This window comes from Mustela lutreola, chromosome 7 (assembly GCF_030435805.1).
Source record: "Mustela lutreola isolate mMusLut2 chromosome 7, mMusLut2.pri, whole genome shotgun sequence".
Lineage (NCBI taxonomy): Eukaryota > Metazoa > Chordata > Mammalia > Carnivora > Mustelidae > Mustela > Mustela lutreola.
In genome coordinates, this window is record NC_081296.1 from 67740299 (window position 1) to 67763034 (window position 22736).

Here is a 22736-nt window from a genome sequence, read left to right on the forward strand (position 1 = left end):
AAATGAAATTGAATCAAATAGAAAACATCAGGGGTGCTGGCTCAGTCAGTAGAGCATGTGACTCTTGATCTTGGGGTTGTAAGTTTGAGCCCTGTATTGGGAGTAGCAATTACTTTAAAAAAAGATCTTAAAAAAGAAAACATCATGGTCAGACTTAGTAAAAAGGAGTGTTGTTTCCTGTAACCTGTATTTTGCATATATACATGTACGAGTATCCTGGCTCATGAGGTAGAATTTATCTTACTGTGAGCTGGGGTTAAAAAGTTTTAAAGTTTATTGGTAGGGCCATGTTGGCAATGTTAAGGACTTTGGACTTGTTTCTGAGGGTAATGAGAAACCACTGAAGACTTTTAAGCTTGAAGAGGTGGTCAGGTTTGTCTTTTAAAAAGTTTGCTTAGGGGCACCTGGGTGGCTCAGTCTGTTAAGCATGTGCCTTCAGCTCAGGCTGTGCTTCCCAGATCCTGGGATCCAGCCCCACGTCAGGCTCCCTGCTCAGCCAGGAGCTGCCTCCTCCCCCTGCTTGTGCTCTCCCTTGTGTGTGTGCATTCTCTCTCTCTCTCTAAAGAAAAACAAAGGGATGCCTGGGTTGCTCAGTGGGTTGAGCCTCTGCCTTCTGCTCGGGTCAGGATATCAGGGTCCTGGAATCGAGTCCCGCATCGGGCTCTCCGCTCAGCAGGAAGCCTGCTTCCCCCTCTCTCTGCCTGCCTCTCTGCCTACTTGTGATCTCTCTCTCTCTGTCAAGTAAAGAAATAAAATCTTTTTTAAAAAATAAAGAAAAAGAAAAACACTTTGCTTAGGCTGTTATGTGGAAAGTAATTTGGAGAAAGGACATCAGTTAGGTGGCAGAGAAAGTCCAGGTGAGAGATGGTGGAAAGCATTAGTTCCACTAGAATGGAAGCTCCAGGCAGGCAAGGCTGTTTATTCACTATAATATCCCTGCACCTAATCCAGTGCCTGATGTGCAGCAGGTATCCTGTCAGTGGTTGCTGAATGAATGCCTGACTTGGACTGGTTTGGTACTTAGAGAGACAACTGAAGTACTTTTGATTGGATGGAAAGGAATATTCAAGATAAAACGAGAGGACTTGATGACTGATTGTTCCTGGCATGAGATGGGGAACCTGGGGGAAGATGAGGTTTAAAGGTGAAGATTTTAAAGTTGTCTGTGATAGATCTAAGGGGAGATGTCGAGTGCGTAGTTGAAAATAATGCCTGCCTGGGCTGCCTGGGTGACTCAGTTGGTTGAGTGTCCGACTCTTATCTTTGACTCAGGTTATGATCCTAGGGTCCTGAGATCCAGCCCTGCATTATGCTCTGCACTCAGCTCAGAGTCCGCTTGTCGTTCTCCCTCTGCTTCTCTGTCTCTCTGGAATAAATAAATAAAATCATTAAAAAGAAGAAAAAATAATGCCTGACAGGGAGTAAGCACTTAATCTTTGTTGAATATGCAAATGCTACTTGGCCTATCTGTGGTGGGAAGTGTTCTGACTTTTCTGGTTATAGCAGGCTTACTCAGAGATAAGAGTGTCAATTTGGGAGTTCTGACTCCAGCCCCTCTACTATAATACTGATACCCCTTTAAAGGGGTAGAAGAAATGTGCATTAGTTAGAAAGTATATTAGAAAAGGGAACCTTGCAAGTAAAAACAAGTAACAATAGTATAATTTTTTTTTTTTTTAATTTTAGGTACCTTTTAAATGGGTTGAAAAATGATTCTGTCAGTTCTGTAATGTGGGCATTTATACAACTCAGTATTTTATCTACAGTTATAATTACTTGGCTGGAAATTTGAAGGGGAAGTTGCCACATTTAGTGGCAATCATGTGAAATATGAAACATTGTTATACTGCCACTCTGGAATTAAGTCAGAGGGGCATATATATATATATATATATATATATATATATATATATATTTATTCATTGTTTGGATTTATTTTCTTTCAATAAAAATAGTAGAGGGGCATCTGGGTAGGTCAGTATTTAAGCGTCCAAATCTTCTTTTTTTTTTTTAATTGAAGATTTTATTTATTTCTTTGCCAGAGAGAGAGTGTGTACAAGCAGAGGGAGCAGCAGGGGGAGGGAGAAGCAGGCTCCCTGCTGAGCAGGGACCACCCGCCCCCACCCCCCCAGCCAAGGTTGAACCTGATCCCAGGACCCAGGGATCATGGCCAGAGCCTAAGGCAGACACTTAACAGTCCCTAACCCTAATCCCTAAGCTTCTGACTTTCTATTTCAGCTCAGGTCATGATCTCAGGGTCCTGGAACCAAGCCCCACATCAGGTTCCGTGCTTAGCAGGGAGTCTGCTTTTCTCCCTTTCTCCCCGTCTCCCTCTGCCCCTTCTCCCGCTTGTGTGCACATACACTCTATTGCTCTCTCTCAAATAAATAAATAAATAAATATATTTTTAAAAAGCATGAAAAAATAAAATTAGTGTGGGGCACCTGGGCGCTCAGTTGTTTGAGTGTCTACCTTCAGCCCAGGTCATGGATCCTGGGATCCTGGGATCGAGTCCCATGTTGGGCTCCCTGCTTCTCCCTCTGCCTCTGCTGTCTTCTTTCTCTTTCTCCCTCTCTCTCTGACAAATAAATAAAATCTTAAAAAAAAAATAGTAGATGCTTGTTGAAACAGTTCCAGCAAAACAAATACCTCCATGTCCCAAAAACATACATATACACCGTAGCTCCATTCCTTACTCCTGAAAGGTAACCAAGTGTCCACTTTTGGAATCCTGTTCCTCTATGGATAGTTTTGTTATGAAAGAAAGAGTAAGAATTAACATCTCAAAAAAATTTTTTTTCTAGGGTAGGGGAAGGGAGAGAAAGAGAGATGAGGAAGGGCAGAGAGAGAGGGAGAATCTTTTTTTTTTTTTTCTAATTTTATTTATTTGACGGAGAGAGTAGATCACAAGTAGGCAGAGAAGCAGAGAGAGAGGGAGGGGGAACAAGGCTCCCCACTGAGCAGAGAGCCCATTGTGGGTCTCAATTCGCAGGACCCTGAGATCATGACCTGAGCTGAAGGCAGAGGCTTAACCCACTGAGCCACCCAGGCACCCCCCCACACACCTTTTTTTCTTTTTTTTTTTTTAAACATATAATGTATTATTTGCCCCAGGGGTACAGGTCTGTGTATCTTCAAGCTTACACATTTCACAGCACTCACCATAGCATATACCCTCCCCAGTGTCCATAACCCAGCCCCTCGCATCCCCCCAGCAACCCTCAATTTGTTTTGTGGGATTAAGAGTCTCTTACAGTTTGTCTCCCTCGCGATCCCATCTTGTTTCATTTTTTCCTTCCCTATCCCCACAGCCCCATACCATACCTCTCAAATTGGGAGAGGGCGAATCTTTTTTTTTTTTTTTTTAAGATTTTACTTATTTATTTGACAGACAGAGATCACAAGTAGGCGGAGAGGCAGGCAGAGAGAGGGGGAAGCAGGCTTCCCGCCGAGCAGAGAGCCCGATGCGGGGCTCAATCCCAGGACCCTGAGATCATGACCTGAGCTGAAGGCAGAGGCTTCACTGAGCCAACCAGGCGCCCTGAGAGGGAGAATCTTTTTTTTTTTTTTTTTAATAAACATATTTTTATCCCCAGGGGTACAGGTCTGTAAATTGCCAGGTTTACACACTTCACAGCACTCACCCCAGCACATAACCCTCCCCAATGTCCATAACCCCAACCCCCCTTTCCGAACCCCCCTGCCCCCAGTTTGTTTTGTGAGATTACGAGTCACTTATGATTTGTCTCCCTCCCAATCCCATCTTGTTTCATTTATTCTCCAAGAGGGAGAATCTTAAGCAGGCTCCATGCCGTGCAGAGCCCAGCATGGGGCTTAGTCTCAGAACCCTGAGATCATGACCTGAGCCCAAATCAAGAGTCAGACATTTAACCTACTGAGCCATCCAGGTGCCCTAATATCTCAGATTTAAACATATGTGATTTACTACTCTTTCCTCATTATCTTTCTAGTTCTTCCTCTTCTCTTTGTTTCTGTGACGACTTCTCATGTCCAGGTCACCATCCACTCTGATGACATTCCTATGGATTCCTTCTGACTCCTTCCCGTACTTCTGCTCTGGCCCCTCTGGTCTATTCCTCTTCTGTCAGAAAGCTCTTTAAAAAACCCTCTGGTGGGGTACCTGCGTGGCTCAGTGGGTTAAGCCTCTGCCTTTGGCTCAGGTCATGATCCCAGGGTCCTGGGATCCAGCCCCACATCGGGCTCTCTGCTCTGCAGGGAGCCTGCTTCCCCCTCTCTCTCTGCCTGTCTCTCTGCCTACTGTGATCTCTCTCTGTCGAATAAATTTTTAAAAAATTTAAAAAAAAAACAAAAACAACTCTCTGGGGATGATTACTCCACTTAAAACCATTTGGTGACTTCCCATTGCCTTCAAATGAGATGCTTGCTCCTGGTCCTGTTTTATAAACCCTGGAATGATCTGGTTTCTTCTTAACCTGTAACCAACCTTTCGCTGTTCTCCCCCTTGCCTGCCAAGCTCCAGTCCCACTGGTTCTTCTTAGTTATTTGACTAAGCCAAGCTGTTCCATCTGAAGATGTCTGTCCAGAAAACTGCAAAGGTCCTTCAAAGGTCCTAGTCTCAGCCTAAAGATCGCTGCTTCAGAGAAGCCTCCTCAGATCACTGTATCTCAGATACATTCCCCATTCACTTGATTCTCTTCTTCTTAGCACTTATCATGAGTTGTAATGAGTTTTTTCTGTTTATTATTTGTCTCCCTCACTCAGTTTTAAATTTCATGAGGTCAAGGACTCTGTATCCTTTTTCATGACTGTCTCCCCAGGGCTTGGAGGTACATGATAGGTGCTGGTAGTCAGGTGACTATCTATCCCAGTTTCCTGGAACTGAAGAGTTTCCTAGAATTCAGGACTTTCGGTGCTAAAACCAGGACCGTCCTGAGCAAACCAAGATGTTTGGTCGTACTAGCTGGTAGAAATTATTTATAGTAGTTAGTTTGTGGAATATTCAAATAAGGGAAAAAGAGCTCAGCATGCTAATTAGCTATAAAAACCTCTGAGGCCCATCCATAGGGTTTAGTCTCATTCTGGGGTGCAGAATATTTATCCCACTTTCATGTGATCATGGGAGGTTTGATTAAAGAGATGAGGTTTAATTTCCTTTAAGTAAGTGAGAGGGAGCTAGGTTGCTTTACTACCAGTTGATTCTGATATGACATCACAAAGTGTACACTGTGAATGTTGGGGAGGGGGATTAAATGTTAAGGTTTATGAATCTTCACATATTGATGGGATTAAAAGTCTAAACTTAACCAGAATAATGCTAATTTTTTAAAAAGATTTTATTTATTTATTTGACAGATAGAGACCAAAAGTGGGCAGAGAGGCAGGCAGGGAGAGAGACGGGGAAAGCAGGCTCCTGCGAGCAGAGAGCCCAATGCGGGGCTTGATCCCAGGACCCTGAGATCATGACCTGAGCCGAAGGCAGCGGCTTTACCCACTGAGCCACCCAGGTGCCCCCAGAATAATGCTATTTTAACAAAGATTACCTTAGTGCTGTGAGACTTGCTTTATTTTAGGGTCTCAATTTTGGCAGTCTAATTTAATGTTAAATACGGCTTTTAAGCAATGTTAATGTTCATGAAACTCTAGAAGCCAGATGAGGCATCCTACACAGCCATACCTGTAGTATGTTGGGCATTAGCCTTAATTTAGCCAGATCTGTAGTTTGGCTTAAATTTTATATGCCATGCTGTCACCCCCGACTACCATTCCCTTAGATGAATACCGAGATAGGTAGGGAAGGTTTTTACTGGATGAGATGAAATAGGGACGGTGATGGGAGAGAGCCACTGGACACACAGACTTATCTCAACAGCATGGTACAGTTGAATCCAGCTGGCAGGAGAGAGCTGCCAGTGGACCTACAGGCTGTGCGTGAATCAGTTCTAGATTAACTTTCAAAGTCCAGGTGTTGAATCAGTCACCCCTACAGGTGGTCAGTCTGATGGTCTTTTCACATGTGCATGTTCAAAAGACCTTTCTGTTGCACATTGTTCTGTTTACCTGTACTTACAAGCCCTAAGTAGATTAGCAGACTTGACCATAAAGAGAATCTTGACATGAGTTCCCCCAGTAACTTCCTGCACAAATCTTAACTTGTGGAAAGGGTATATATCACACTATTAAGAAGGTCTTTGCTGGGGCACCTGGGTGGCTCAGTGGGTTAAGCCTCTGCCTTCGGCTCAGGTCATGACCTCAGTTCCTGGGATCCAACCCCACATTGGCCTCTCTGCTTAGCAGGGAGCCTGCTTCCCCCACTCCTCTGCCTGCCTGCCTCTCTGCCTACTTGTAAACTCTTCTCTGTCAAATAAGTAAAATCTTTTAAAAAAAAAAAAAAAAAAGCTCTTTGCTGTCACCATACTATGGTTAATATGGTATTTGTGTCGTGGGAGGTCTGTGTCTATCAGATGCAGTTGTTCATTGGTGAAGGAGAGCCATTGTTAGGTTTTTAGTATAGAGGGGAACTTTAACAGGAAGGCAGTATTAACTTTTTAGCACTTTAGTTGTAGTAGCTTTTGATGAATGTCTACTAATAGTTAATGTTTCAGGATAGGATTTGATTGATAGTTATCTAAATCCCTGTTAAAATGAGTTGGTATTAAAACAGATTTCTAGTGCATCTCTGAACCTCAAAGGGTCAGGAAAGAGATTACTTACCAGAAATCTTTCTAAATTTTATAAATTTGCATTAAGATAATGTAGGGAAAAAGATAACAGTAAAGGCCATATGCCAGTTACCATGTAACCCAGTAATCCCACTTCTAGGTATTTACCGAAGTGAAATAAAAACTTACATTTAGGGGCACCTGGGTGGCTCAGTGGGTTAAAGCCTCTGCCTTCACTCAGGTCATGATCCCAGGGACCGAACCCGATGCCCGGACCGAGCCTGCTTCCTCCTCTCTGCCTGCGTCTCTGCCTACTTGTGATCTCTGTCTGTCAAATAAATAAATAAAATCTTAAAAAAAAAAAAATATATATATATATATATATATATATATACGGGTGCCTGGGTGGCTCAGGCAGTTAAACATCTGACTCGATTTGGGCTCAGGTCATGATCTCAGGGTCTGAGGATCAAGGTCCACATTGGGCTCCAAGCTTAGCAGGGATGAGGATTTTTCTCTCCTACTCCCTCTGGCCACCCACCCCCTGCCCGACTCAAGTTATCTTGCCAATACACACTCTCTTTCTAAAATAGATTTTAAAAAAAATTTTTTATTTATTTGACAGAGAGAGAGAGATCACAAGTAGGCAGAGAGGCAGGCAGAGAGAAGGGAAGGAAGCAGCCTCACCGCCGAGCAGAGAGTCCGATGTGGGGCTCGATCCCAGGACCCTGAGATCCTGACCTGAGCCGAAGACAAAGGCCCAACCCACTGAGCCACCCAGGTGCCCCTAAAATAGATTTTTTTAAAAAGATTTTATTTATTTATTTATTAAGATTTTATTTATTTGACACAGAGAGAGTTCACAAGTAGGCAGAGAGAGGGAGGGAAGCAGGCTCTACACTGAGCAGAGAGCCTGATGGGGAGCTCGATCTCAGGACCCTGAGGTCATGACCAGAGCCAAAGGCAGAGGCTTAGCCCACTGAGCCACCCAGGTGCCCCTTTATTTATTTATTTGACGCAGAGAGACAGTGAGAGAGGAAGTGGGAGAGGGAGTGGGAGAGGGAGAAGCAGGCTTCCCACTGAGCAGGGAGCCCAATGCGGGGCCGATTCCAGAATCCTGGGACCACAACCCAAGCCAAAGGCAGATATCCAAGACTGAGCCACCCAGGGGTCCCAAGATTTTTAAAAAATTTATTTAGGAGAGAGAGCATGAGCAGGGGGGAAGGGCAGAGAGAGAGGGAAAGGTTGAAGCAGACTACCCCCTGAGTAGGAACCTTGATGTGGCTTAGTCCCAGCCAGGACCTGGAGATCATGACCTGAGCTGAAATCAAGAGTTTGATGCTTAACCAATCGAGTCACCCATAAAATAAATCTTAAAAAAAAAAAAAAAAAAAAAAGCCTTACATGTACTCAAAAACCTACATATGAGGATATAATTGCCTCCAAATGGAAACAACCCAAATGTTTTTCAGCTGGCGAAGTATGGTACATCCAGACAATGGAATACTACTTAACAAGAAAACGGAACAAACTACTAATATGTGCTGACACATGGATGAATCTCAAAGGCATTATGCTAAGAAGTCAGACCCAAAAGGCTGCATACTGTACGATTCTATTTATGTGATAGTCTACAATAGGCAGATTTGTCTTTAGGCGCAGAAAACAGGTCTGTGGTTGTCGGAGGATGGAGGAGGGATATAAAGAGCACTGACTTCCTGAAAAGGCTAAAGATCGTGAGAACATTCTACTTGTTTTTAAGACCAAAACAGTAACTCCTCTTGACCAAATGTAAATTATAGCAATATTTGTGGGGATGATAGAATTGTCCTATATCTTGATTGTGGGAATGGTTAAACTGCATGTATTCGTCAAATTCTTAGAATTTATACATAAAACAGGATAAAATGTACTATATGTAAATTACACCTGGGTTTTTTTTTAACTTTTCAATTTTATTTATTTATTTATTTATTTAATCAGAGAGAGTGAGCACAGGCAGGGGGAGTGGCAGGCAGAGGGAGAAGCAGGCTCCCCGCAGAGCAAGGAGCCTGATGCGGAAGTTGATCCCAGGACCTTAGGATCATGACCTGAGCCAAGGGCAGCTGCTTAACTGACTGAGCCACCCAGGCATCCTATTTATTTATGTTTTTAAAGATTTCATTTATCAGAGAGAGAGCGCGCATGCGTGCATGTGCCTATGCACGTGGGTGGATGGAGGCACAAGGGAGAAGGACAAGCAGATGCTCCACTGAGCACAGAGCCTATTGGAGGGCTCAGTTCCAGGACCCAAGATCATAACCGGAGCTGAAGCCAGATGCATAACCAACTGGGCCACCCTGTTGCCCCTGTTTTTGTTTTTGTTTTAAAGATTTTATTTATCTGACAGGCAGAGATCACAAGTAGGCAGAGAGACAGGCAGAGAGAGAAAAAGAAGCAGGCCCCCCGCTGAGCAGAGAGCCCAATGTGGGGCTCGATCCCAGGACCCCGGGATCATGACCCTAGCCGAGTCAGAGGCTTTAACCCACTGAGCCACCCAGGCGCCCCTTTGTTTTGTTGTTTTTAAGATTTTATTTTTAAGTAATCTCTATACCCTGTTGGGGCACTCAAACCCACAACCACAGGATTAAGAGGCATGCTGCATGGACTAACCCAGCCAGGTGCCTCCTCAAGTCTTTAAAACACAGTAAACACACATACTTATTGCTGTAATTTGCATTTGGTCAATAGGAGTTACTATTTTGGAATGAAAAAGTTGAGTGTTCTTATTATGATCTTCAGCCTTTTGAGGAAGTTGGTGTGGTACCTCTCTTCAGTGAAATGAGAAGAGTAACATTTCATGACTGCTTATGAAGGAAGAGAGCGGGTCAGCTGTTAATCTGAGAAGGTCATTTTCTCATTCTGGCCAGGGGAGTATACTCCTAAAATAGAAAGAGATTGGAAGAAGAAAACAGATACTTTATAGCAGTCTATTATTTTAAAATCCATCTTGGCATTTGACCTATAATTATATAGCACCATCATCATCAATAAATAACATTCTAGTATTTATTAGTTGTATTTTTCTCTTTGTTGGTAGAAGGGAAAATGTTTTAGAGTGGTAGACCATGACTGAATTACAAGGTAGGGTTCTATCTGCCCTGGTTTGAATTCTGGCTCTATCATGTACTAGCTGTGTTACCCTGAGTAAGTTTCTAACCTTTCCTGCTGCTTAGTTTCATCTTCAAATGGGGATGATGACAATACTTACCTTCAGGTTGTCATAAAGATTAAATGTTAGATAGGGCAGTATAATTTCAAACTAGTACTGATATTACAGAGGGCAGGAACTAGAGAAGTTTCCTTTTGTAGCATGTTTGAGTGACTGGACTGAGTTGGTGAGAAGTAAGAGGAGAGAGGAACCATGTGAAAGCAAAGTCTGGTTCTAGCCATGACACTTAATGGCACATCCCTCCCCCTGTAATCTGTCATAAATCACCAGGACAAGGCTTAGTCGTGAATGGGAACATTTGGTTTGTCAAATTAGGATACTGAGGTAGAAGCCAGAACACTTACTGCTGTTGTCAGGCTCTGGATTAAACACCAAAAATAGGGGTGCCTGGGTGGCTCAGTGGGTTGAGCCTCTGCCTTCTGCTCAGGTCACGATCTCAGGGTCCTGGGATCAAGCCCCACATTGGGCTCTCTGCTCAGCAGGGAGCCTACTTCCCCCTCTCTCTCTGCCTTCCTCTCTGTCTCCTTGTGATCTCTCTTTCTGTCAAATAAAATAAATGAAATATTAAACACCAAAAATATACTTATTTCCCCCCGTGGTTCAAGCATTCAGAATAAAAGATGGTCTTAGAAGGGCTCCTAGGTGGCTCAGTTGGTTAAGCATCTGACTCTTGATCTCACATCAGGTCTTGATCTCAGGGTCAGGAGTTCAAGCCCCACTTTGGGCTCCTTGTTGGGTATGAAACCCACTTTAAAAAAAATTCTTAGAAAATTGTAGTTTGTCAGCTTTATTCAGAATAGTCCCACAAATCCAGTTTCTCCATGATTTACATTAAGAGGATGCTTGGAGTATTAGTTAGCTATACCAGTAAGAACAGTGAGCAAATTACCTTTAAAAATATGGTTCTCAAATTAGTTCCAAAGAATCAGTACATCTGTAGCTTATAGAGGAAATGATGGCAATTTGGGAATAACCTCCAGTTCAGTTTTCCAGTCATCTTCCCATTTAAGATGTACATTTCCCTTTAAGAAGAAAGGAACAAATTTTGAAAACATTTCTTTAGTGCTTAGGAATACTGGCAGCCTGTCTACTCGGGTGATGAAAGTTCCCATGATGATGTCTTTTGATTGAAAGCACAAAGAGGTAGAAGAGACCTAGGCATTTTGCTATTCTTGAATGTTTTTTCTGTGTTGAACAAAACTCATGTGTCTGCTTCTGCCCTGTTAGGAGCTCTTGTCCCTGGCAAAGCGGAAGCGGAGTGACTCTGAGGAGAAGGAGCCTCCTGTGAGTCAGCCTGCAGCCTCCTCAGACTCGGAGACGTCCAACAGTGATGACGAGGTGGGTGTGGAGGGCATCGGCCCAGGGACTGAGTCGTATTTGAGGGCCCTGAGTTGGTGACTCCTGACAGCCTCTTTTCCTTAAACTGAGACCTTACTGCCTGAGATGTACCAGAACTTCTCAGGGACAAAAAAATTGTGTAAGGAAAGCTTTCAAATTTTCATGTTTCCTTCCGCTGTCTGTTACCTGGTAGGCCCCTCTGCATGGCACTGGCCACCATTGTTTAGTCACTTGTTTCCAGCCCTGCTGCAAAAGAAGAAGCACAACCTGTTAGTCTTCATCTCTTTATTTTATCTTTTTTTTGTCATTGTTTTCATTCCACTCCCATGCAAGAGAAGAAATTCTGGGGACGCCTGGGTGGCCAGTCAGTTAAGCACTGGACTCTTGATTTTGCCTCAGGTCATGATTTCAGTGCTTAAGATCAAGCCCCCTACTGGGCTCTGTGGTCAGCAAGGGGTTTGCATGAAGATTCTCTCCTTTGTCCCTCCCCCCCACTCATATGCAAGTACTCTCTCTCTCTCAAATAAATAATGAAATATTTTAAAAAGAGAGAGAGAGAAAGAGAGAATGCCTTATGTAGGGGTGGCTGGCTGTCTCAGTCAGTGGAGCATGCAACTCTTGATCTTAGGGTCCTGAGTTGAAGCCCCATATTCACTGTGGCTTAAAAAATAAATAAATAAGGGGCGCCTGGGTGGCTCAGTGGGTTAAAGCCTCTCTCTGCCTTTGGCTCAGGTCATGATCCAGGATCCTGGGATCAAGCCCTGCATCAGGATTTTTGCTCAGCAGGGACCCTGCTTCCCTTCCTCTCTCTCTGCCTACTTGTGATCTCTGTCTGGCAAATGAATAAATAAAATCTTTTTTAAAATAAATAAAGTTGGGGCGCCTGGGTGGCTCAGTGGGTTAAAGCCTCTGCCCTCAGGTCATGATCCCAGGGTCCTGGGATTGAGCCCCACATCGGGCTCTCTGCTCAGCAGGGAGCCTGCTTCCTCCTCTCTCTCTGCCTGCCTTTCTGCCTACTTGTGACCTCTGTCAAATGAATAAAATCTTTAAATAAATAAATAAAATAAATCAAATGAGGAACACATAGGAGGGCTTCAAAGACCTTTCCCTTCATCCCTCTCTTCCATTAAGGTTCTAGAGCTTTTAGGGCTTTGTTTGGTGGTACACAGTTTGGGAAAGTCACCTTGGTTCAAACAATGAACAGCTGAATTTTCCTCCTGAAAAATTACCACCATCACCCTGAGGCTGTTGATTCAATCTGTCCAAAGAAAGCTTCTTGTCTTGCTAAAGTATTTCCCACTAACATATGGCAATCTGGTTTTTGTGCATGTTTTTTTTTTTCAATAACTTTATTTATTTATTTATTTATTTATTTTTTAAAGATTTTATTTCTTTATTTGACAGACGGAGATCACAAGTAGGCAGAGAAACAGGCAGAGAGAGAGGAGGAAGCAGGCTTCCTGCTGAGCAGAGAGCCCAATGTGGGACTCAATCCCAGGACCCTGGGATCATGACCTGAGCCGAAGGCAGAGGCTTTAACCCACTGAGCCACCCAGGTGCCCCTCCTCATTTGATTTAAAGTACTTTCTTCCATTTAGCAATTTCCTGGAGAGAGGCTAGATACCACCTTTCTTTTGAATCTCATACCCTGAAGTCTTGGGGGTGGAGTGGGGGACGGACGGACACACACACACACACACACACACACCACCCGCACCCCCCCATCCCCCTACCCCCGCTAGCATGGGGTTTGAACTCACAGCTCTGAGATCAGAACCCAAGCTGAGATTTAGTCAAACGCTTATGCGACTGAACCACTCAGGTGCCCCAGGAAAAAAAAAATTTTTTTTAAGATTTTATTTATTTATTTGACAGACAGAGATCACAAGTAGACAGAGAGGCAGGCAGAGAGAGAGGAGGAAGCAGGTTCCCCACTGAGCAGAGAGTCCTATGCGGGGCTTGATTCCAGGACCCTGGGATCATGACCTGAACCGAAGGCAGAGGCTTTAACCCACTGAGCCACCCAGGCGCCCCCCAGGAAAATATTTTTAACAGTGTATTTATTTTGTTTTAAAGTTCCGCTGAAGTAAAAAAATGTCTTTATTATAATGAAATTTAATTAACATCTAGAATAATATTTATCAGTGTCCTGCATCTGCAAATTAGGAATGATTGTATTCTGATTGTAGTGAAGTTCTCTTAATCTTAAATAATTTAATCTAAAATTGCTTTCCATAGCAAGAGGTAATGAATATGTGGGGTTTTTTCTTTTTTATTTTTAATATACTATATTAACTAACTAAAGGAATAATAATTCCTCTCAAATTGATAAAATAACTGAGTCTTTTAGAAAAGCAGTAGGCTCACTGGGTATTTACCCTAAAGATACAAATATAGTGACCTGAAGGGGCCTGTGCACCCGAATGTTGATAGCAGCAATGTCCACAATAACCAAACTATGGAAAGAACCTAGATGTCCATCAACAGATGAATGGATAAAAGAGATGTGGTATGTGTGTGTATACACACACACACACACACACACATACATACACACAATGGAACACTATGCAGCCATCAAAAGAAATGAAATCTTGCCATTTGCAATGATGTGGATGGAACTAAAGGGTATCATACTGAGCAAAATAAGTCAGTCAGAGAAAGACAATTATCATATGATCTCTGATATGAGGAATGTGAGAGGCAGGGCTGGGGATTGGGGGTAGGGAAGGAAAAAAATGAAGCAAGATGGGATTGGGAGGGAGACAAACCAGAAGAGATTCTTAATCTCACAAAACAAACTGAGGGTTGCCGGTGGTGGGGGGGTGTCATGGACATTGGGGAAGAAGCCCCACATTGGGCTCTCTGCTCAGCTTCTCCCACGCCCTGCCTGCCTGTCTGCCTACTTATGTCCTCTGTCTGTCAAATAAATAAATAAAATATTAGGAGCGCCTGGGTGGCTCAGTGGGTTGGGCCTCTGCCTTCGGCTTGGGTTGTGGTCTCGGGGTCCTGGGATCAAGCCCCGCATCAGGCTCTTAGCTCGGCGGGGAGAAGCTCTGCTTCTCTCTCTCTCTCTTCCTGCCTCTCTGCCTACTTGTGATTTTTCTCTGTCAAATAAATAAATAAAACCTTTAAAAAAAGGTAAAATAATAAATAAATAAAATCTTAAAAAAAGAAAAAGACACAAAAACATGGCAGATCTCATAGAAATAGCTTCAGCTAGATAAGAAGGAGGCCCCAATTTCCTTACCTGTTACTAGTAAAAATCACATTGAAAAACCAAAACCCTTTTTTTAATTCAGAATCGAATAAAACTACATTAGACAAAGTAAGAAACAGCTGAATTATCTTCTAATACCCTCTGCCTAAGCGAGAGTTATGTTTTAATGTTTCGTGTATAGTCTTGTTTTGAACATTTTTGAGAAATAAAAGCATTTGGCCCAGCCCTGTAGTACTTGTCACACCTGTTTTTTTTCTTCCCCAGAACTTCCGACAGTCTTCCTGGTGGCAATTATGCCCCCACTCGCCTCTTTGAAGACATTGCTCTCCTCTTGCTCCCCCCCCCCTTTCATTTTGCTCTACTTTCTTTCTGAGGCTTCTTCTCTTTTCTTCTTATCTGATCATTCAGATTCTCTCACTTGGATCTAGTTGCACTCCTATTCCCACTCTCTTATCTCTTGCTGGTTCCAGTATTTTTATTAATAGAACATTTTGAAAATGATACAACTTTTGCTTATAAATTCATTTAGTAACAACTTCTCGGGGAAGTTGACCTAGATATCCAAGAGCATGTTGTGATTGCTTTACCATACAGATAATACCTAATTAGCACGAGCTCTCAGAAAGGCCTCCCTTGCTAAGCTAATATTTTCCTGTGTGGATATTGGGTTTAGTGGAGATTTCGTGCACACCATACCTCTAGAACAAGATGTTACATGTAGATGAATTACCCCAGTACTGTTGAAAATCTAGACAGTCACTCTACTTGAAAAATCTTTTGCTAGGTATTGTTATATAGTTTTCCTTGCTGATTTAGTCATGACTATGAATGGCAGTTCTTGCATTGTGAAATAAGGACTTCCAGAGTACTGAGCTGTGTGTAGTGCATTCTGCACCTTTTCTTTCTCCTCTGTGAGTGTAAGAAGTGGCCACTGTTCTCCTCTTTTGGTAGTCTCTTTACTCCTAACTTCCTGCATCTGATCTCTGGGGTTAGGAACCCAGGTGACCTACACATACTCTGCTTGAGTACTTATTTTCAGCAAAAGCTTTGTGGATTGCTTACAAGCATTTTTTTTTTTTCACATGTTGGTTCTTGGCTATGTAGGTAACCACACAGTAGCACCTCATTTGTCTAGATACCATAAAATCTCATCATAAGAATTTGGGAAAAATGAAGTCCTTTTCTTGGACCACTTGCTCAAACTTGTTTACATTCTGACACTTCAGCCAAGCAGTGGAATGGAGTTACTGATTATCTTTTACTTTTTGGGGGGAGGGGTGTGGCTGCTGTTTCACTTTTGTTTTTATCTCCATAGTCAGGCTGTAAGTTTTTGTGACTGAATGTAGGGATTTGATGTCAAATTTTCCAGTTAAATATATATGATTGTGTGATTACGTGATTGTGTAATCACGTGTGTGATACGTGATTGTGTGATATGTGATTGTATTTTGAATTATTAAACAGTAGAAGGACAAAGAAAGCTGAGCTACCCTTCATATTCATTAGTTATCCTTCATACTCTTTAATATTCTGTTACATTGCATTTACTCTTAACTCCACTGACTTTCAGGGAAAAAAACATCATGATCAGGAACCCTGTCCTCCCCACACACTTCTTTGCTGGCCACTGTCAGTCTAGAATAATGACTATAGAATCCTTTTGATCGTTGTTTTGACTTAATATACCACTCAGTTCATGAAGATTCCTACAACTTTAAAAATCTAAGGCATCATAGAGATCATATGGACTCCCCCTATTTCAGATATGATATTAGAACATGTTAATAAAAGTTCTAGTTTTCTTTTCCCATCATAAAATAGTATCCTGTCTTTATATAGAACTTTATGGTTTCTGATGTGCTCTGTGTACTTCTCTTACTCTGTCTCCTTTGAGTCTCAAACTACCCTGATAGGTGGTCAAGGTAATATTATTATTCCTACTTTACAGATAAGGAAACACTCTCAGATGAAGGGCTTGGACTATATTCCCATTCTTTTAACCCCTAATCCCAGTGTGGTTTATCACTAGCCCATCTGTTCTTGAACACTATACTTACCTCGATGTATTTCATTTTACTTGTAAACTCATTTCAGAGTAACTGCCCTGCTGTAGTTTCTACTCTGGAGCCTGAGACCTAGAATATGATCTTCCTTGCTCATTAGAGATAACCTCTCTGAAGTCTTAAAGTTTCTTTGCTTTTCTGCCCCAGGATGCATCTCAGTGCTACCCAAGTCCAGAACAACCACTTGCCACTGCGTGTTCCTCCAGTCTGTCAGCCGGGTGCCAATAAGGTCAACTGCTTCCCAGATTAGGACCTGCTTAGACCACCTCCACATGCTCAAGCTAGCACAGGGCTGTGTAGTACTAACCCTCCTTGTATCATTAGATCATGCTGCCCGTTATAGTATCTGTTACATCAGTGAGAGTCAAAGTGCTCCTCTCATGTAATTTAGTAGTTAAGAACACACCTTCTGGGGTGCCTGGGTGGCTCAGTGGGTTAAGCCTCTGCCTGCAGCTCAGGTCATGATCCCAGGGTCCTGAGATCAAGCACCACATCAGGCTCTCTGCTTGGCAGGGAGCCTGCTTCCACCTCTCTCTTTCTGCCTGCCTCTCTGCCTGCTTGTGATCTCTGTCAAATAAATAATTTTTTTTTTGAATCTTAAAAAAAAAAGAACACATCTTCTTTCCAGTCTCTGTTTGAGGTTTTCTTTTTTTTTCTTTTTTTCTTTTTTTTTTTTTTTTTTTTTTTTTTTTTAAAGATTTTATTTATTTGTCAGAGAGAGCGAGCGAGAGCGAGCACAGGCAGACAGAGTGGAAGGCAGAGTCAGACGGAGAAGCAGGCTCCCTGCGGAGCAAGGAGCCCGATATGGGACTCGATCCCAGGACGCCGGGATCATGACCTGAGCCGAAGGCAGCTGCTTAACCAACTGAGCCACCCAGGCGTCCCTGTTTGAGGTTTTCTTGCCTGCTTGTCTACATGATGCTTCCCTTGTGGTATGTGTGGGCCTGCCTCCATGTAGGAGGTCCGGGCAAGCAGGAAGTCATGTGTGTGACAGGCCTGACTGGAAATGCATCCTCGCCCTTTCCCAGATTGTTTCTGAGCAGCTTTCACTGGGGTCACTCTGGCTTTTGTATGCAGATGTCCTTCCACAGGCACTCATCTTCTCGTGCTTGCCTTCCGTGTGGCACTTGCAAGATCATAACAGAGCCTGCCTTTCAGTAAAAGAGTCACAATTCCGCAAACACATTTTTAAATGCCAGTTGGGTGCCTGGGTGGCTCAGTTGGTTAAGCATCCGACTCTTGGTTTCAGCTCAGGTTATGGTCTCCTGGTTGGTGAGATCAAACCTCGCCGTAGGCTCTTTGCTCACCAGGGAGTCTGCTTGAAGATCCTCTCTCTCAGGTAAATAAATCTTTTATTTTAAGGATTTTGTTTATTCATTTGTCAGAGAGAGAGACAAGCAGGGGAGAGACAGGCAGAGGGAGAAGCAGGGCCCTGCTGAGCAAGAAGTCCAATGCAGGACTCGATCCCAAGACCGTGGAATCATGACCCAAGCTGAAGGCAGCTGCTTAACCAACTGAGCTACCCAGATATCCCACAAATAAATCTCTTAAAATAAATAAATAAATAAATAAAATGCCTGGTCATTTCTTGTACTCCCTGCTGGATGGGGAAAGCCTCAGAGCATTCCTTTAATCCTGTCCTTTATTCTTTAGACTCCATTTACTAACACACACTGGCAATGAAAGAAGGATTCATATACCTTCTGTCTTAAAAGTCAGCAGAATAAGTCTTTTGCTGGGACAGGGGAGCAACCTCTGGGTTATAAAACTGGATTAAGATATTTCTATATTTATGTTACATGCCATAAGCTTTGACCCTGTCCTTTATTTATCAGAGGCTGTGATCTTGGGAGAAGAGATACTGGGTAAATATTTAAAATAGGTGCTTAGACCAAAAATATTCAGGAACCTATAGTTTATGGGAGTAAAAGTAAAATATAACAAATGTGATCTGAAACTAATATAACTGTGTATTAACTATACTGGAATCAAAATAGAATAAAATAAACAAAAAATAAACATGATCTATTCTTTTTTTTTTTTTTTTTTAAAGTATTTTATTTATTTATTTGAGAGAGAGACAGTGAGAGAGAGCATGAGCGAGGAGAAGGTCAGAGGGAGAAGCAGACTCCCCGTGGAGTTGGGAGCCTGATGCGGGACTCGATCCCGGGACTCCGGGATCATGACCTGAGCCGAAGGCAGTCGTCCAACCAACTGAGCCACCCAGGCGTCCCAACATGATCTATTCTCCAGAAAAAATATCTTTGGAAGATTATTGGAACTCATTTGAGTGTATTTCTCTATATTAAGTAGTAATACGTAAATAATAATTGGACTGGCCCCCCAAATTTTTTAAAGATTTTATTTATTTGACAGAGACACAGCGAGAGAGGGAACACAAGCAAGGGGAGTAGGTGAGGGAGAAGCAGGCTTCCTGCTGAGACTGGCCCCAAATTTCAAGTGATTATTTATCTTTGGGTGGTGAAATAGCAGTTTGTTTGTTTTTGAGATTTATTTGTTTTGGAGAGAGAGCATGAGCAGGAGGGGCAGAGGGAGAGAGAATCTCAAGTAGACTGAGCTAATAAGCATGGAGCCTGTCAAGGGGCTTGATATTGATCCTGAGATCACCGCCTGAGCCAAAACCAAGAGTATGACGGTTAACCGACTGAGCCACCCAGGCGCCCCAAGAATCTGTATTATAAAGTAAAATCACCTGTGTCACTATAATTCCCCTGAAGCCCTGTCGCATATACCTGACGCTGGATGTTTGAAGTGGCATGGCAGACCCTATTGAGTCAGCATCTTGGCAGATAAGGTCGTTTTATTGTCTCATTTCTTTTGAAATTGTTGGAAGGATAAAAGAGGTTCCCTTCCCACTCAGATTCAGCCAGGAAAGCCCTTTTGAAGTCAAAGCATTTTATTTTCTTCTATTTTTACTCTTATCTTTCCTCCTCCTCCCCCAAGGGATAAACATGGTAGACTGCAAATGAGCGACAGTTGCTAGGCTCGGGTAGTAGCAGATTGAAGCAGGTAGAGGGGGAAGGATAAGGAAGCCAGGGAGCTTCTTGGCACCTCCTAAATTAGACTCACCTGTGTGACTTGATTTAACATTCATCTTTCTTACTCTCATAGACACTTTTGTCCGACTTCTAGGGAGTGCAGAATTGACTCTGTTGCCCATGAGAAACCCAAATCTGTAAGGCAGAAATAGACCTAGCCACTCTTAACACACATATGACACTGGGATCTCCACCTCTACCCTCTCGGCCGCTTCATATGTAGAAGGACAGAGAGCCACGACACCCTGTTTGGAAGAGGTTTCATAACCAACCAGTAACTGCTGACTACTTACTACCTGTGTGGTTGTGCTATTTCTTGTAACCAAAGCCAGTAACAAAGGTGTATTATACATTATTGCCTGTAGAGATATGTGTGTTGTCAGCATAGGAAGTTGATACATTTTAGCTCAGTTGACTAAGAAATTGAACCCTTTGGATTCTTTCAGACTGACTTAATAATTATCTTCTTGAGTGATTAAAATTTGAGATGGTTGAAGAGTAGACTTCAGAAGTGAAGCATTGGGATTTCTTCCTAAATAATAATTGAGGTGTTGAAATGTTAAAGTTTGAAAGGTAAATTCACTTATAAAGAAATTTCACTCATTTAATACATCTTTCTTGAACATGTGACCTTTTTTTTCACTTTTCCCTTCTTCCTGGTTCTTATGTACAAAAATAAGTGGCAATTAAAATAACTAAGAGTAGTGGTGCCTGGGTGGCTCAGTCGGTTAAGCGTCCAACTCTCGGTTTCAGCTCAGGTCATTACCTCTGGGTCCTGGGATGGAGCCCTGCATCAGACTACAGACTACCCAGGCAGCAGGGAGTTTGTTTTTCTTCCTCTCTCTCTCTGCCCCTCCCCCTGCTCATGTGCATACACGTGTGCACATTCCTGCCTCTCTCTCCCTCTCAAATCTTTTTTAAAAATTAAGAGTAAATTAAAATGTGAAAGCAATTTTAATATTTTGATTTTTCAGTATTTTAATCTGGCAGACTATGGGCTTTTAAGAATAGCGCATAAGGACTTTTCTAGGATGGAAACTCCAACAGAACTACCCCTCTACCACACCACTCCCCAAAAAACCCTCCAAAATAAATTCACTTATGATCTTAACTATTTTGAGGTAGGAAATTAATTTATCATCCCATTATAGGAAAAGGAAAAACTATACTTTTGTTAAATAGTAGATGTAGAAATTTTCTGTTAATACTAGATCTGTAATTCAATGTGATGCTGGAAAGATGAAGATTATTTTTTGTAGTACATAAAATAAAGCGCCCAAGTAAAGTACTTTTCACCTAAAGTCATCCTCCTAAAATTGGCAAGTTAAACTATCAAATGAGGCATGGTTTAATATAACTCCATAGTTTTAACAGTCTTTTTTTTTTTTTTTTAAGATTTATTTATTTAATTGAGGGGAATGAGAGGGAGAGGGAGAAAGAGTCTTAAGGCAGACTCCGTGCTGGGTTGGGAGCCTGACACAGGGCTTGCTCTCACAACCCTGAGATCCGACCTGAGCTAAAACTAAGAGTCGGGTGCTTAACCCACTGCACTACCCAGGCACCCCAATATAATCAAATAGTTCTTGTGAATTTTAAAAACAACCAATATAATCTTTCATTTCTATAATTCAAGTGCTTGATGAAGACAGTCTTATTGGCCTTGAGATGACTGTGTATTGCCTGCCTGTTATTTGTTAACCCAAATTACAAGCTCCTTAGGTCTGTAGGATCTCCTGTTTTTGATCACATTTAAACATTATGTTATCGTGTTACATATGCAGTTAAATAAAAAAAAGATGCACACATATGTGTGTGTGTGTGTGTGTATGAATGTAGTTTACTCTCTGCCTCCTTGAGTTTGGTACCAATGCTACCATCCATGCCAGAGATTGGCCTTCATCCTTTCTCCCTGTGCTTTCTGCAGTTTTCTCCTACTCACAGGCTTTATCCCCTGCCTTCCTGGGACTCTTCAGAACTAAACCATCCTGTGTGTATTAAAACCCAGACATACTAGCCCTTAGCAATGACTGCCCTCTTGTCAATAGAAACATTAGAATCTGTGTTTTTATTTTTTTTTTTTTTAAGATTTTATTTATTTATTTGAGAGAGAGAGCACAAGCAGAGGGATCTGCAGGTAGAGAGAGAAGCAGGCTCCTTGCTGAGCAGGGAACCCAGTAGGGGACTTGATCCCAGAACCCTGGATAATGACCTGAGCCAAAGGCAGACACTTAGCCACTGAGCCACCCAGGCCTCCCATAGAAGCTATTTTCTGTACCATCTGAGTTCGTTACTTGACTTGCCATAAGGTCCATACCTGTTTTTTCTGTTTTGATAAAAAATACTTTATTTAAATTTTATGTTTGTTATGTCCATTATCTATCATCTCTAAGAAATTACAAACTGGAACTTAACAAATTTTGAACAAAAGTTTTAAAAAAAATCTTTCTTTATATACAGTGTATTTGTTTTGGGTTGAAAGCAGTAGAGACTCTTAGAATCATTTTGATGATTATCAGAGATTTGACTCTTGACTCTTTCAGCTTTTCCCAATAAAGTCCCTGTTTCAGTTTTCCTCTTTCTTTTCTCCTTGTAGTGGACATTTGGGAGCAATAAAAATAAGAAGAAAGGAAAGGCCAGAAAAATAGAGAAGAAAGGAACCATGAAGAAACAAGCCAACAAAACTGCTTCCTCAGGCAGTTCGGATAAAGACAGTTCTGCTGAGAGCTCAGCCCCTGAGGAAGGTGAGCCATGTGGCCCAGACCTGGGGGTGAACTCCCACTCTTGTCAGGTTGAACTACAGAGTCAGAACTGGGGCAGGAGGCTTGGGGCAGGGCTGCATTACAGCATGGCCTCCATCTTTATTGCAGCGGTCCCTAACCTTCACAGTGCTCATGGATCCTTTGAGAATTTGAATGAAGCAAGAGAAATACACAGTTCCCAAGGGTTAGTGAGGCGCCTAAAGCCCATCCAGCAAACCTGTGAGGAGTCCCTGCATTAGAGTCTCCACGCACTTTACAAATACCCTGCATTTTCTTTCCTTCCTCTTGGTTACACATACGTGATCTGGCTGAAGAGGAGGAAAAATTTTATGTTCTTATTTTTATTGAAACCAGTTCCAGAATTTTTGCTAAACCTAGGATGAAAGTGAACTTGTTCCAGGACTAGAATGATAAACTTTACCTTTCTCTTAAGGAATTACATTTA

The 22736-nt window shown here is 42.4% G+C and overlaps 1 protein-coding gene across 1 annotated transcript in view; it reads left to right on the forward strand.

The window, feature by feature from the left end:
• The window catches only part of RTF1 (RTF1 homolog, Paf1/RNA polymerase II complex component), a 53752-nt gene that overhangs the window by 5741 nt on the left and 25275 nt on the right, over window positions 1–22736 (forward strand). The window contains exons 2-3 of the mRNA XM_059181212.1: window positions 11080–11190; window positions 22126–22273. Of these exons, the coding sequence (XP_059037195.1) occupies window positions 11080–11190; window positions 22126–22273 (259 nt within the window). The remainder of the gene's footprint in view (window positions 1–11079; window positions 11191–22125; window positions 22274–22736) is intronic.